This window comes from Coturnix japonica, chromosome 5 (genome assembly GCF_054131305.1).
Source record: "Coturnix japonica strain WE chromosome 5, WE-NBRP24, whole genome shotgun sequence".
Taxonomy (NCBI): domain Eukaryota; kingdom Metazoa; phylum Chordata; class Aves; order Galliformes; family Phasianidae; genus Coturnix; species Coturnix japonica.
This window is the reverse complement of record NC_140667.1, coordinates 24,374,020-24,389,873: the sequence shown is the minus strand read 5'-3', so window position 1 is coordinate 24,389,873 and position 15,854 is coordinate 24,374,020. Positions and strand designations below refer to the sequence as shown.

Genomic DNA, 15,854 nt, shown 5'->3' with positions numbered 1-15,854 from the left:
TTCAGCAGTACTTAATTTTTCAAGCCTGAGGATGCCCAGTTACAATAAATACTTTGTTTTTTTTAACACAGTGGAAGGTTTATTTATGGATTGACAAATACAATATCCAGTCTCACTGGGACAATAAGGCACAACTGTAGGTTACAACTATACAGCCAGAAAATGAGAGCAAAACTTAATTTAAAGCAGATCGCAACACCTGCAACTTCAAAAAACACTTTAGCGTTATTACAACCCTGTTTAACATGACAGTCAAAACTTCCTCCCCATACAGAGGTTTTTGTTTCAGGACTTGTGCTGCACTCTGCAAAACAAAGGACAGCATTTTGCTGGGCAGTTCCTTAAAACAAACCAGAAACCCTTCAGAGACCTGCGTGTTGTTTTATACAAGTAAATGATTCAAGGAACAAAAGAAAACAGAACGAATATCTGAGGGTACTTGGAGACTGGCAGTATTCATAGAAATATTAACGAATATTAACAAACAACAAAGAAGCAGTTGTAACAACTGATTCTTCACTAAAGAAGCTCTTAGGGCTTTTTGGTTTTATAGAAGGTCCTCCCAGACCACAGGCTGCTCCAGCTGAACTATGTGAGAACATTTACCTTCTAACCACAGAAAAATGCGCTGCTGTTGAACCTTTGGTACTTCTGACATCCTGTTTTGATCAGGAGCAAATCTATTAACTGCATTAAATGAAAGATAAATGGAAGGATAATTATCTTGTACTTGCAGAGAGATTTATCTAGAAATATATCCTGAAATATCACTAGTACTCAAACTTTTAATATGTACTTCCCAAGAGATATTTGCATGCCCGACCTTCCATAAATACATCTAGCACAATCAACACAAATCTAAAAGACCAGAACATCCATATAGGAAAGTGCAAATAATCACTAGAATTAAGAAAAAAAAAAAACTCAGTAATGTTTCATGACACTTACTGGGGCAGTGACAGAAAGACAAATCCCAGCTTTTGGCATGAATAGTTCTCTTGCATTCTGTATGCTGGTAAACAAGTTTACACCTTCAGAGGCAAAGCCACTCAAATGGGAAGAGGGATCTTAGAGTAAAGCAACCTGGAAAAGGTACTTCATGGTCCACTGGCTCATAGGAAAGAAACATTCCTGCAGCAAATGCAGAAACAATTTAAGTGACTTAGTGCGGAGTTCCTATTTCCTTTGAAGACACCACTGTGTCCATCACCACCACGCATTCTCCTACTGTCCCTATTCTCCTACTGTGAGAGCCAATCCCAAAAAGAAGAAAGCCTCCACACCACACCTCTGGACTGTTACCATGCATTCTGTGTTAGTTTTACAGTGACGCCATAAGAACAACATCTTTTTGTAGAAGTCAAGCTTTGAAAGCAGGGAACAAAACTTCCACATAAAGAGCCAACTAAGGAAGAAAGAAATGGCTGTGATGTAAAGCTGCTACTGGAAACCAAGGTGAAGAATTATCACCACACCTAGTATTTGAGCAGGTGCTTGTCTCCAAAAAGCGTTTCAGAAGGCAGTTCTGTGGCATTTTCTTTTTTTCCATTCTCAGATTCAGAGCTCAGAAGAATCAGTTTGTAGATTAAACTGCAGTACATAGGAAGGAGAAACATTTACTCGCAATGCAAAAGACGACAAGAATTAAAAATTAAAAAACAGAAGGATTTTTTTTAACACTCCTTCCCAAGTTGCATGGCAGCTATTTCTCTTAGTTCCTGATGCACAGGGAATGTTCACATTGGTAGAACAAACCAGTGAAGGGTTGGAGATGTATTTTATATGCACCAGTAACAGCGCTCTGGGGAAAGGTGATAAGGAAAGAACGAAGTTCTATTCATTGTATAGTAACGGTAGAAAGGAATGGGTTCTCCATCCATCAGTGAAGAAATCGAATACTCATTTTCTGCTCTACATCCACCTTCTCCAAAACCTGCAATAAAATCCAGAAATAGTTATTTTAGTTAATTTACACAAGATACTTCTTTCCTGCAAGTAAAAAGAAGATGGGCAGGTACATGGAGCATCTTCAATTTGGCATGACATTCTTCCATCTAGAAACTACAATGTTTTGCTGCAGAAACTCCAGCTGTTTAAAGCTGAAGAAGGACGTCAACTAAAACACAACTGATGCAGGACACCAATAGCCCAGAGAGAGCTGAACTGTTCTCAAAAGTAGACTGTGTAAGAATGCATGGTGAGGAAACAGAAGAATGGACTAGAAAAAGGGGCACAAGCAGTTGAACTAAAAGAGCACAGCAGACTATTTTAAAGCTGAATTTAGAGTAAGGTTAAGTTCTAAGAGATTCCTGGAGGTCATTTAGTTCAGCTCTCTCAGACAGCAGGGCCAGCTAGATCAAGTCACTTAAGGCCTCAACCAGTTGTTTTAAATCTCTCAAAGAAAGGGGGGTTTTTATATCTCTAGCACCCAATCCTAGTAAGCATTTCCCACATTGCAACTTGTTTGTGCTGCATCATCTCATCTTTGTCCACATCCAGGATGAGTTTAGTTCCTGTCAATCCCACCCCACTAGGTTAAAACTGCTACTTGGCAGGGCCACTTTTTCCTGCTGACTATATAATGGCTCCTTACTACCAGCTGTTTCTGACAACCATCAGAAGACAATTAACAGGACTACAGCTAGAAGTTTGTATATAAGTATATACTTAGTTGTGTAACAGATAAAATACTCAAGTGAAATTGAATCAACACAATTATAGCAGAATTACTTTGCTGTTAACTGCTCGTCAGCTTATTTGTGTAGAAAGCATTTGTAATAGTAATATTGTTTGGTGCATTAAAATCTCTATTGCCTCATTATGAGCTGGTTTGGGGAGTATATTGCTATCTCTAATTTTTAAGCTCATCACTGTTACATTAAACACCTTAGTCTGGGAGATAAGTTTCATTCAGGATCTGATGCCTGAAGTAGTCTTAGCAAGAGATGAACATTCTGCAGTATGTTCAGTGCTGTAGCTTATGCTAGAGAAACGTATGGACTAATTATTTGCACAATAAGAGAATAGCTTAAAAAAAAGTCCTAATAAGCCAAATGCAGGTAGAAGAAATACTTGAATCATTTATTTTTCCATGTGCATTTAAGTCTGAATGATTTGTCTGTTTACTGCAGTTCCATTTAAGTATGTAATTTACCAACCTTTACAAACTCTTCAAAGGAGATGGCACCATCCGCATCTGTATCAGCTTCCTGGATTGTCCTGTCAGCAATGCTGCCAAGCTGCTCATCTGAGATGTTGACACCAACCATCATCCGTAACACCTGCAATGTATACAAGTCCCTAGATTATTATTTTTTAATCATGAGTGATATAAAACCACAAGTATTCTTAATGCTGTTTCTCGTGTATGCTGCTTTTAAGTCATGACCTAGACAACTCAAAGATTTCCATGGAAATACTTTTAGACATTTTGGGTAGATTACTATTATTATTGGTCCTTTATATAAAGGATTCCAAGAAAGAAAGCTTTCTTCTTCAGCCAGCTTTTTCACTAAGCAGCTGAAAGGCACAGAAGTAGTAAAAAAAAAAAAAACAAAGAAAAACAACAAATAAGCTTCCCAAACCAGGAAAGAATAACACTTTGTTCCAATGCTTCTAATTTTTCCCCACAAAAATATAAGGATACTTGATTTGAGTGTCTACAGTTCAAAATGCTTCCTACAGGAATTTTCTAAGTATAAGCACAAGTGATAGCAGCCATTACCTCCTAACATTTAGTAAAGCATCTTCTGCACAGATTGAAAGTGGGCAGTTTCAGTCAAAATCAAAACCTTGTCCTACATAAAGAACCACAAATTGCCATGTCTACTTCCCAGGATTAGTAGTATGCAATTACTCTAAGCTCAAGCTTAGCTTAAATACATACAGCCACTGATGAACTTTGATTATCTCTGCTGGTCTTCACTGCATTTACACCAAGTTTTATTCTACTTTGTGACGACAAAGACAACCAGAATGACTGCATTCACCCCAGCAACATCCCCTAAGCTAAAAACACCCTTGAAGATTATCTTAAGGGGCTCTAGTTTATTTGTTGGGTTTTTAAGCATCCTAACCAAGAAGACCTTCCTTTTAGGAATCGTTTCTAGTAAGATCTTACTGAGCCTAACACTGTAGTTTAAACCCAAATCTAGAATCCCTGGTCTGATAAAACAATCTGGGCTACCAAATGAGGGTAAGGTTTCATATATCTCTGGTTTAAAGCTTTAGGTAACAAATAGCCACAAATTCCTGCAAGAATTTCATTAAGATTGTTACCAACACCCCTCTTCATCCCAAATGGCACGAAATGTCAGATGATGGAATCTAAAGTAGTCTCCAGTTATTTACCTGAAGCAGCTCATCCCTGGAAATCTTGCCATCTTTATCTAGATCATATAACCGAAAAGCAACTGCAGGGAGAGAAATATAGTACTAAATTCAAGCATCATTGTTTTTCTTTCTGACAATTACCTATAAAACTAATAATAGCTCATTATAAATCATTTTAAGACAATTAAGGTAGAATTTTGACTCGCTATACAACTCATGTTCTGTTCATGAAAAGTTATTACCACATCCAGGAATATTATTGCCAAGAAGTGAAAAACATTAAGTACATCCTCAAGTACTCAAAGTTTCAGAAGTATTCTACCTGCAGAGTTACTTCTTTAAAGCCCTGAGCCACAGAGGCTCTAAGATATAGTCAGTGCTTTAACTTCAGAGCCAGCCTTTTATTTAACACTTGTTCACTACATACAGCTATACTTCAGCTGAAATTAACAACTTTTAAGTGCTCCAGGAAGCACTGCCTAGTGCATTCAGTAAGCAGTATATTACACAGAAGACTGGAGAAAGAAAAAGAAAAGCCCATTCACATATAAAAAACATGGCTTCTAAATATGAAATAACGTTGCAAACCATTTTTAAACACTTGTTGTGAAGCCTTCAGGAAAAGACATATGAACTTAAGATTCAAACAATTCTATCAAATTTTACACAAATATAGGTTGACATTCTGGACAGGTAAGAATACAAGTTCATGTAAAAACCAGGTTATTATAAGATATCATTCCACACAGAAAGACCGTGTAGTAAATACTTAACACCTCTGCTCTCTTCTCAGAGAAAGAAAAGAATATGAATTGCTTCTAATGGAAGGTTCACATTTCTTACATTGCAGCTTGCTATTTCGGCTATTCAGGGGTTCCGGTCCATTCTGGTCTTTGCTCTTTTCGTTATCTTCTATGGGCCGGAAGTGGGCTAGTGTCTTCATGAATCCACGGAAATTCACTTGGTCCTCTCTGCACAAGCATTTTAGACAGTCAGCTCCAGCACAGTTCACACGGGCTTTTTATTTCAATAAAAAACAGTAAGAATGTCTCAAGTGTCCACACCATGAGAATTCTTAATTCCTATCTCTCCAGGGTTTAGCAACCTGTGATTAAAACCAGCTCTCTGCAGCTGTAACCTGGGATCATACTTCTGCAAAGATTGAAGTGTGATATATGAGGGGAAAAAAACTGCAAGAAGTCTTGTTACAGGCTGCTCCCCTCTTTGCCTATAAATTTAAATTCAAGTTTTCACCCTTTGCCCTTGCCTAAGTTATCCTGCAACTACACCCAAGTCCAGAAGTGTATCTTACTGATCTGAATCCTGGCCTACAACACTGAAAATCTCACTGCCTCTTTGGATTCAAGTTGACAGTGTCATAAGATACAGCTTCAATATGATCCAAATTAGAAAGCAGAAGTTGATCTGTTAACAAAGGCACACTTAGAAGGCAAAAAAGCAAAGAAAAATTGAATTTGTTAACTGCAATACTACTTTACATAAGGTATTACTGCTACAAGTTTGCTTTAAGAATCAAAGTCCATGCCCTTGACCCTCTTAAAAAGCAGCATAGCAAGAAGAATGGACAACAGTGACACACAAGCAAATCTCATCACTCAAAGGATATAAAACTCCTGTGAGAGAAGAGTCTCTTATTATGTAATGGAAGTGTACAGAGGAAGCAACATACCAACATGACTAGCAGAAGTCTGAGATGTTCAGTTATCACTGAATTCAAATTCTGTGCTTTAATCATCTCTTTTCTCGTATTAGAGCTCCTGACAAACTACATTTTATGACTATTCACTAATTCAGGCAGTTGGAACTTACCCTTCTGAAAAAAAGGCATTGATAATTCGGTCTCCCAGAGGATTGATGGCAAGCTCTGGAATCCGCTGGAAGTCTTCACGGCTAAGCAAAGCAAGAACACAACACATCTGTATAAACAAATATGCAAGTCACAGGAGAAAAAACTGCTTCATAAGAATTGAGATGCTAACACTATTTGTGCTAGACACAACCCTAGAAACGGTGCTCACTAGTTCTCAGTTTAAGGAAGGAAAACTTCTGAAACAGTTTTGAAGTAAACTTCTTAAACCACGTATTTTGGAGCTACATCTGACAATGATTTCTCCAGACTAGTTCACTTCAGATTCACCAATTCATCACCAATATTCACCGCACTTGTCAGCCATTCTCCCTCCTGCTCATAATTATATATAAGCACATAGCTAGCATACGCATAGCTATGCTTATATTGTGTCAACTGTTCTGAACTAGAAGACAAAAGCTATGCTGATCTAAAATAATGTATTCATGTCAGTATGATCATGAAAACAGGGTCCATTTTATCATTAAAGTTGTCCTGACAATTTTTCTTCCAGCCTAACAATATCTCCTTGACAGGAAAGTGGAGTAATCCCATTGTGGTCAAGGCAGACTCATTAAGCAATTCTCTGTGAATACCTCCAGAATCAAAGGTTTTTTCACTACAATAAAGCACAGCAGTTCATTAGTACAAGATACATTTCATGGTCATCTGGGCTTTAAAGTACAATAACAGCAACACACTAAGGCTACAAAAACAAAACCCACAAAATTGGCCTCCAAATCCCAGCCTATTCCGTATTAAGTATACCGGCCTCTTTAATAACAGTGTGATCTTAAAAACAGGAGGAGGAAGGTCAGAGAAAGATCAAGCAAGACGTTCTGACTGCAAATGAACTCTAAAGTATTCCTAGTACTTAGTTACACCACAGCACTGTTAGTCCCAATTATAGTACGTCTGTTACAACATGGCTAAAACTGTTTGACCTTCTAACAGAATGACCTGATCATATTTTTAAGCCTACATCTGCTCTGACCAGGTATTATTTTTTAATTGGCAAAGTCAGCATCTGCATAACATAATCAACTAGTTACCCTACCCTTCAGGACTGCTACCTTTTCAAGCTATAGCTGAAGGGTAGAGCATGCATTAATAACCCAGGTAGGAGGAGCAGTGGTGTGGGAAATGTGCACTCTAGAAACAATATTTCAGCAACACTCTTCAATGCTAGAATTTAGGATCTAAAAGCAGCAACTGCTCTCAGCTTCCATTCAAGATAAAAATCTCAACACTTAGAATTTTTCTACTTGCACATCACTATTTCTTAGTATCAAGCCTAAATTAACACTCAGCATTCCAACCTCCAGTTCCACTTTATAGCAGATTAACAATTAACCACAAATAACTCCCCAGGTTTCAAATCTATTTGTCCTGTCATTACCAGGATTGCAGTAGACCATTTTTGCTTGTAAAGAGCACATTACTGAGTGAGTGGTTATAATTGAAATAGCTCTAACAGCCATAAAAGTAAATGAATGCATGATGCAAGTTATTCTCCACTTCATAAAGGAAAACTTCCTGCGGTCATTTGGGACCAGCTTCCTGTGGCTGAGGCTGGAGCTTACAAGAAATCAGCTGCCCTCTGCTTCTGTTTTGGTGACACAGCAACATGCTTTTCTCACATGGCTATTTCCAGGGCCCAGATGCCACTAAACCCTTGCTTAAACATAACATGCAAAGCAACCTTTAGCTGCATGTTATTATGGAGACTGAATGTTTTGTATGTATGCCAGAGCATTCATAGTTTGCAGCAAGGAAATTCTGAATTTTAAGACTGGACTCTTTATTTTCCTTCCATTATTTCTGGCTGCCTGCCCTTTTACTTCAAAACGAGTGGGTGAAGCAAAGTAAAACAGTAAAAAAAGGGGGAGATGTCCAGATGGTGAAGACAATAAGAAATATTTAAACTTCTAGAAAAGAATTAAAAGGATATAATATGAAGTAGATTAAATAGCAATGTGGCCAGATTTAACAGGTTACTACTGAAAAGACATTTTATTGTTCTCTTCCCCGTTAACATCAGCTTTAACATTCATCAGACTGCCTGATGGTCTAATGCACCTCATTAACAAAAAGGAAAGCTCCCCACCTTCCTCTTCTCCATTCTCCCAGTTATCACTGATTAATTTGAACTGCTTCTGTTTGCAGATACCATCACAGCTAACAGATGTGCTGAGAGCATGGAGAAGTGACAGAATGATCATTCTCTTTTAACAGCCATGCCAGCCATCTCATCCAACTCCATCCTTACACAAAGTTAAAAAAAAAAAAAAAGTTTAACTGGGGAAAAATTGCTTTATAAACATTAGGCAAAGAATGCCAAAAGTAAAGATGATTAGAAGTGACAGAAAGCAGTACAAATAAAGGAATGCACAGTCAAGGACAGAAGCATAAACTATTACAGTAACCTATCATTCACTGATCCAAACCCATGTGCTGCCTGCTTTGCCAATTTTAGATAAAGCCAGAAATCCTTCACACTCTCATAAGCGAAGGCAAAGAACTCCGTACTCAGAGAGCCGTGCTTTCTAAGCTTCTGACCCACTACCCCAGCACTGTTTTTCAGGAAATACTTTTCCATTACTTAACCTTAATGACTGCTTCCACATATTGTGAGTGCCATAACAGGTTTCAAGATTTGAATGCCCCTCTAAGACAGCCATGGCAGGGAGATGGCCATGCTCGGGGGCCAACACTGCAAGTTAAGAGCACAGTTTGCACATCTGATGATTTTTCCAAATGAATTTCACTTTCCCAAATACCATGTGATTATCAACAAAGGAAGTTAAACATCTCCTGGTATTTAACTCTATGAAACCAACCATTGAGCAATATGCATCATTCATAGAATATCTGACTGATTATTCCTCTTACACAAAATATAATCCCTTTGACATTTAAAACTTTAAATTCACCAACTGAGTTCATAAAAGTCAAAGGGAGGAATTGAGAAAGCATGTGCATAAATTCAGGTTCTGAATGTGCTGGACTGTTCTGGATGCCCTCATCTTTAGCCAGCAAAGACAAAAGCCACATGTAGATTTTGATGATGCTGTTAGCATTCACTCCAAGTAATTCCATTGAGACATCAGTAGTATTTTAACCCATAGATTATCACCTAGTTAGTTTGACACAATAGCCAGCACTACAATTTATGATACATCCGCTTAAGCCTGTCCTGTCACTGAAGAAGTCCCCTCCCATCCCATGACAACTGTTTCCACTCCCACACTCCATTTTGCCATCCCTTCAGCTATGCCAGTCCGTGTACTTGCAGTACAATCACAGTCCAAAAGACTGGAGTCAGGTTAAAAACATCTACACAAACCAGACAGGGATGAAGTGTACTTTTAACCAAAACTAATCACTTAGTCCTGTTTACACAACAGGACAGCACAACTTAAATGTTAACTGATAACTTGGCAAGTGGTGGCACCTTAAGGAATTGCATGAATCATGGAAGTAAATGGCAGGAAGTAGTTTTATATCTAGACAAGTATATAGGTAGGTCCAGCTTTATAGGCCATTCTACAGCCACACTTTGCAAGATCAGACCATGGAAAATCCCCAGGTGATCCTTGAATCTATGCTTACTGGGTTTGGCAGCAAGAGAATAGCTATGAAGAAAATTAATCCCATTCCCACCAGACCAGTACACAATGTTATGAGGTCTCTTTCCTCTTCCCTGCATCATCTCAAACTTCCTTTTGCACTGGTTCCAGCATATTTGTCTACACAGTGTTGTGAAGCAAAACCTGACTGTAAACAGGTCAGATTCCTTTTTTGTTCTTTTGGCAAGTTTTCAAAGATGTAGATCAGCTTCCAAAGATGAGCCTTGAACACCAGAATCAACACAGAAAACAGAATCAACACAGACTTCCAACTGCAGTACAGTCTTAGACCTGCTTATGTTGGTTGCAAAACTGCAGTTCTGGTATGTTCAACCATGAACAGCTCATCTGTTAGACATGTGTAGGCATCATCAACAGAACAGTAAACAATCAAATATAGTAAGAATTCACAATTAGTTCAATACGTAAAGAGCAAACCAGTACCATGCCAATAACCAGGCAGCGCTTTCCAACAGTTTCAGTGAATCAAAGTGAAAAATACTTTGCAGATGAGATTTAAGGTTCATTTTTATTTAACTGTGCATTAGGCTTATGTGTCAGGTTTTGGTAGCAAAGCACAGCATCTATCCCATGGTAGGTAAGAACCAGCTCTAACCAGCTCAAAAAAGGATCTATCAAAGGCCAAATCTGAGGCATTGTGCAACACTGTTTACAGCTATTCGAGTATATTTAAGACCAGGGAAAAAAAACTGCACAACAGCAGCTGTTAAGAGGAGCGAGAAAGTGAGAGAAACAAACCACAAGCCTTTTTCATCACATTTTCTCTCCCCATTCTGTTGAAGACTGAGAAAACAGAAAGGTAGAGCAGAGCTACCAACTAGTGTGAAACCACTATAGACCACAACTAATCAGTTCACTTTTGTACAGCTTTGGAACATCCTGTACATCTTACCTGCTAGCCACTACAAGGAAAAAGAATCAAATGAGAACTTGTTTAGTCACTGATTGAGTTCCAACACTTTCACATTATTTTTGAGCATATTAGCAGACACAGTTGTTGTCAAAGACATAAGGCATCATAATTAGAAGTTCATGCTCTCAGCATATCTTTCTTTTGAAAGTCAGAACAGAGACAACCTACTGGAACAGTTCTTTTAATAATTGTCTATAAACTAGAAGCAGCTTATAGTATAAGTGACAATAAAAAAAAATATGGTTCAACACTTCTAAACATGCTGTTTAACCCTGAAAATCAACTCTGAGCTTTCCTATATTAATTACTACAAACCTTCAGCTCTACAATAAAGACAGCTGTTATTTAGAGTACCTTTACCTTTACCTGGACCTGAGGTCCAGCAATCAGATTTCTCTTGGTCTTTCATAAAAGTTTGAAATTCCATTCAGACAGTGAGTATGAAGGAACCTGTTACAGTAGCCTCAGTGATTCACCAAATGGTAAGAACATACACACACATCCTGCAACAGCAAGCCACCACCATTACAGACATATCAACAGAGATAGACAAATTAGTGGCAGTACCTACCTAAGAGTGCCATTTTCTCCTTTGTCTAGGCTGGTGAAGCGACTATACAGGCGAGTGATCTGACTGTGGGAGACTGAAGAAAGAAAGAAACGAGCACATCAGTGATTCCTTACAGGACTACACACCACACCAAACTGCTCTGCCAGGAGATTTGAGTCACAGTTCCAGAGTATTTTATTTCTTTTCTTGCTGGAAATTATCTCAACAACAGCCTTCCCCAGTCTTTTCCACATCATTCAGGACTCTGTAGACCTTTCTTGTAGCATCTTTATTTCTCTTTATCTCTACAGTTAGTCTCTTTTCATCCATCTTTAGATGGAAATGTGTTTTTCCTCTGCATCTAGAAAGTGACTAGGCTTGACACCTGATCACTTCTTTCCCTTTACAGGATTGTCTGAATCTGAACAGTTTATTCATTTTGCGGTTCACTAAAGTATGTTGCAGGCTTCCGGGACAATGTGTTCAGAACTGAAAAGTAAACTTCTAAACAGGTTCAAGAGTGAACTGGAACCCAAAGCAAGCAGAAAGAAAACAATCACTGCAGACTAAACCTGCAATTTACAAGAGATATTCCAAGGCCACTTGTTAAATTTAGCACAACAGCATCAACATTACAAAATTATTAGGCATTCCAGAGGTACCAGACATCCAGCTCTTTAGAGGAATCTGTGGTCAAAACAGGTGGGAATCTATCTAGAATATTAACTCCTGTAAAACTGACAGAATATGTTGGCTTTTCAGAGCTCCCTCAAACCAAGTTAGTGAGTACATGAAGACTGAATTGAGCTGTAATGTTTGCTCAGTAAAGGTGTGATTCCATCCATTGTTGAACTAGCACATGCTGCAGTGTTTGGATTGAATTGTTTTAAAAGCCTTTACCAGCCCACATACAAAATTTATTTGGGAACAGGTTGCACAGCACTTGTCTGATCAGTAACAACTGAGGTAATTTTTTTGTTATCAGTTCTGTTATTTCTCCAGTCTATTTGTTTAGGTTCAACTGCTCCCTCTTCTAGGATGACCTGCCAACAACTGTTCTTTTTCACGTCTCCTAAGCAACCTCCATTCTTCACACTGGGTTGGGCAACTTGCTCACATCCACATAAGGCAACTTCTCTCCCATCAAATAGGGCAGCTTGCTCAATTGCAAGTTAAGCAACACACACACAAAGTAGATAATACTATTTTCAAGACTAACATCTGCATTTTACTGTTTTAGATACTATACATGCAATCAAAACAACGGATTATTAAGTGAGTATCCTGGGGTTACACCTTTGGTAAAAAACTTCCAACTCCTCCATCCACCATTTTCAAGTCAGTGCACCCAGCTCCATTTTTGGAACAATTCCATAACAGAACGTGATGAGTTGGCACATATTGACAGGAGACGAGGTGTTTGTTACTACCATACTGGATAAACAGCATATCAAAGCAATATGACAAAGGAACATGATTCAGATCCAGCACTGCACTCTTTCTTAATTTCCTATTTGACTCTCAACCCTCATGAAAGCTGCAGCATCGGATGCTTTTCAAAGCTTCCTCAGGCAAAAGAATTCTCAGCTGACCAAAAGAAAACCAGAACAAGGTTACAGCTTACCACTGCTTCTTATAAACAAAAACTAAGACATAAAGCTACTTGAAACATGACTTTATAATGCTCTCAATAAGGCCCTTACAGAAGTTTAAGTCAAGCCCTCTAAGAGAGCAGCTTTATCTTCTATTTTACTTTTGCTAAAATAATTAGAATGTTTTTAGTAGGTAGATATGCTGAAACATGACCAAAACACTAGCACAAGATCATAAGCATACAGTACTTATCCATTTCTAATTATATTAAAAATGCGATATATTCAGAGAAATAAAAAAGATCAAACCATGACAGCACTGCAGATTCAGGGTTTAGTTTTTTTTAAAGCATCCTTAACAGTGACAGTACCTTTATTCCATGATATATGAAAACATAGTTCCTAAACATATAAGTAACCATAAGAAAACCCATCACCTCTTACTTAATTCTCCTAAACTCTCACATAAATATGAGTTTATTATTAATCCGTAAGTGAGCAGCTTCAAAGCACGGAAACAAAGAGTATGAACCAAAGGGATGAACACTTACATTCCAATGTCTTTCCAAAGAGCTTACAAGAATGTTAACAAGGAACATCTTGGACACCCTATCTGTTTTTAATAGTGATCACTGAAATGACAAAGTACTTTTCTCTCAAACTGGAGATTACCTGCCAGTAAACCTAAGTCTTAATGGGCACATCAGTCCCCAGTTCTTGGAAGAACCACCTTTGCAGATGTTTCTGAACTTATATGTTAGTGCCTTCCATCACAACATAAAGGAAAATGTAATACAGAACTTCACTCTGAATTTAAAATTGCATTCAAGAGATTTTAAGTGTCATTGTACGGATTGTGAAAGACTGTGTTTCAAGGTCCCATGAAAATATCTTTTTAATCTGTTCAACTAAGAAACACTAACATAGAGCTTACCACTAGTATTAGTATTATCAGCTATTCAGTTTTGTACTACGTAAAATTCAATCACATGGATTGCTGAATTAATTCCAATAAGTTCAATGTTGGGTTTGCTCTTCTGTACTTACTCCAGACAAACCAGAACAGACATTTTTCTCAAGGAAGCTAAAACAGAATCATTCAGAGAACTTAGCACACCAGTCCATGAGTGGCAAGCAGTACTTTCTCAAACTCTTTAACAAGGTAAGTATTATTAGAATCAAGTTTCTAGCAAATGATCACCTAGTTTATTCAGTAATACTACTGCCATATTCTTCCTATAGACTTTGTTCTTGATAACTTCAGAGTCCTGTATTCCTCCTATCTCGTAGCTCATAGAAGTATTTGCACCTGTGTGAAGCATGTAACAGTTCTAGAGTTTGGTGGAATTTTCCATCTACCTACAAAAGCAGAAAAGGCAAAGGAAGAGACATTCAAAGGAAAAGACATTCTTAGACTCCATTTACAGACTGGAGAGAAGAAAAAAAAGAATTTGATAAAGTTAAGAGGCACTTTATGACAGCTCACAAGCAAGCATGAGTCACAGAATATCAGTAATACTTGATTAATCAAACTGCATTTTACAACAGATAAAACATAGTCATAAAAACACGGAAATTAAGTAAATTCAAGCCATGGATCTTAAACCTTCTTTAACCCATAACATAGGTACTTAAGTAAAGCATTTAGAGGGTAACTAAAGTTTGAGGGGTTTATTGCTCAGGTCATGCCTATACAGCCATCTCAATTTATGCAGCCATTCAAGAAATAAAACTCTACAAATTAAACTGAATCAATAATAAATCAAATAGTAACAGGAAGGAAAAGAATCAAACTTCCTGGAAAAGCATTCCAGATATGTTTTTTTTAAGAGCACATTAAATAGCAAGGCCAACTCCAACCCATGGATTTTTGTGGTTAAAGGGAATATAAATGCAGACCTTTACATGCTCAATTGTTTATCATAGCTCTGCTGTACAAAGTTCACCTGACATAGGGAAAAGAGCATGGAAAGGATCATGGAAAGTATGTTAACTCAGCTGACCAATACACTGGCCAGTATTCCCTTCTCCTGTATGCCTTTTCTGGACCCATTCATTTCTCTGCCATAAATAAGCTATTACTTAAGATGTATATAATACAACATTTTGATCGAAAAGAAAGCAAAGTATTTTTACAGAGCAAGGAAAAACCAGCAAGCATAAGCAGAAACACTTTAAGAGATGCTGATTTACCAAAGAACAGCAGGAAAAAAAAGCAAACAGAGCAATACCATGATATCACAGCCTCTCTGCTCTGATCAGGTAGAAAGTGGCACTGAATTTACCATCACCTTCACCCTGAGGTAGGAAGGCACTGAGGAAGCAGCGGGTGCCCCATTACTAGATGGGCCTAAGGCCAGGCTGGGTGGGCTCTGGGCAGCCCGAGCTGATGGGGACAGCCCTGCCCCACGGCACGGGGTTAAGGGGCAGCTATAGTAACGCTCTCCCAGTTGTTGGCTAATACAATAATTCACTTTTCTCCCTATCGTTGTTCAACACAAGACTTCCACAAGTTACACTAGGTGCCCTATATCCTCGATAACCTTAGTTTTTGTGGTAACGACACAACTAACACTCAAGAAAGGAAAAAAAAGGAAAGAAGTACTATACAATGAGTGAGCAAAGGCCCCTGGGCACTGTGAAGCCGGCGACGACCCCAGCTCTCGGGTGGGCCTCTGCAGGCACTAACACAGCCCGCCCAGGCGGCAGCACGGCCTGACCATCCCAACCCCATCCCAGGGGCCGTGAGGGGAGGCAGAGGACAGCCACCTCCCACCACCGCACGCTTACAGCCCGTCTCCTTCTTGATCTCTTCAATCTCCTCATCCCGAAGCAGCGTAGAAGCCCGGGAACCCATCTCTGGCTCCGACCGGCAGCAACAGCACCCCAGCTCCTCGACCCGAACCCGGCAGCACTGAGGAGAAGAGTGGCGACACGCCCCTTATGG

General features: G+C 38.7%; 1 protein-coding gene across 1 annotated transcript; it reads right to left on the bottom strand.

Moving 5' to 3' along the window:
- Positions 1–52: 52 nt before the first annotated feature.
- On the bottom strand, positions 53–15,823 carry CHP1 (calcineurin like EF-hand protein 1). Its single transcript, XM_015864267.3, has 7 exons — positions 15,698–15,823; positions 11,337–11,409; positions 6,163–6,243; positions 5,176–5,303; positions 4,351–4,412; positions 3,159–3,281; positions 53–1,933 (listed from the first exon to the last, which is right to left on the bottom strand). The coding sequence occupies exons 1-7, from the start codon at positions 15,762–15,764 to the stop codon at positions 1,880–1,882; spliced, it is 588 nt and encodes a 195-aa protein (XP_015719753.2). The 5' UTR covers positions 15,765–15,823; the 3' UTR covers positions 53–1,879.
- Between the last annotated feature and the right edge of the window lie 31 nt (positions 15,824–15,854).

What these genes read in the sequence shown, in the direction of transcription:
- CHP1 (XM_015864267.3), bottom strand. Translation starts at nt 15,764, where the DNA reads ATGGGTTCCCGGGCTTCTACGCTGCTTCGGGATGAGGAGATTGAAGAG. An exon ending in GGAGAAAATGGCACTCTTAG is followed by an intron (nt 6,244 to 11,336) that starts GTAGGTACTGCC and finishes TGCTTTGCTTAG; the next exon opens with CCGTGAAGACTTCCAGCGGA. An exon ending in AATGCCTTTTTTTCAGAAGG is followed by an intron (nt 5,304 to 6,162) that starts GTAAGTTCCAAC and finishes ATGCTTGTGCAG; the next exon opens with AGAGGACCAAGTGAATTTCC.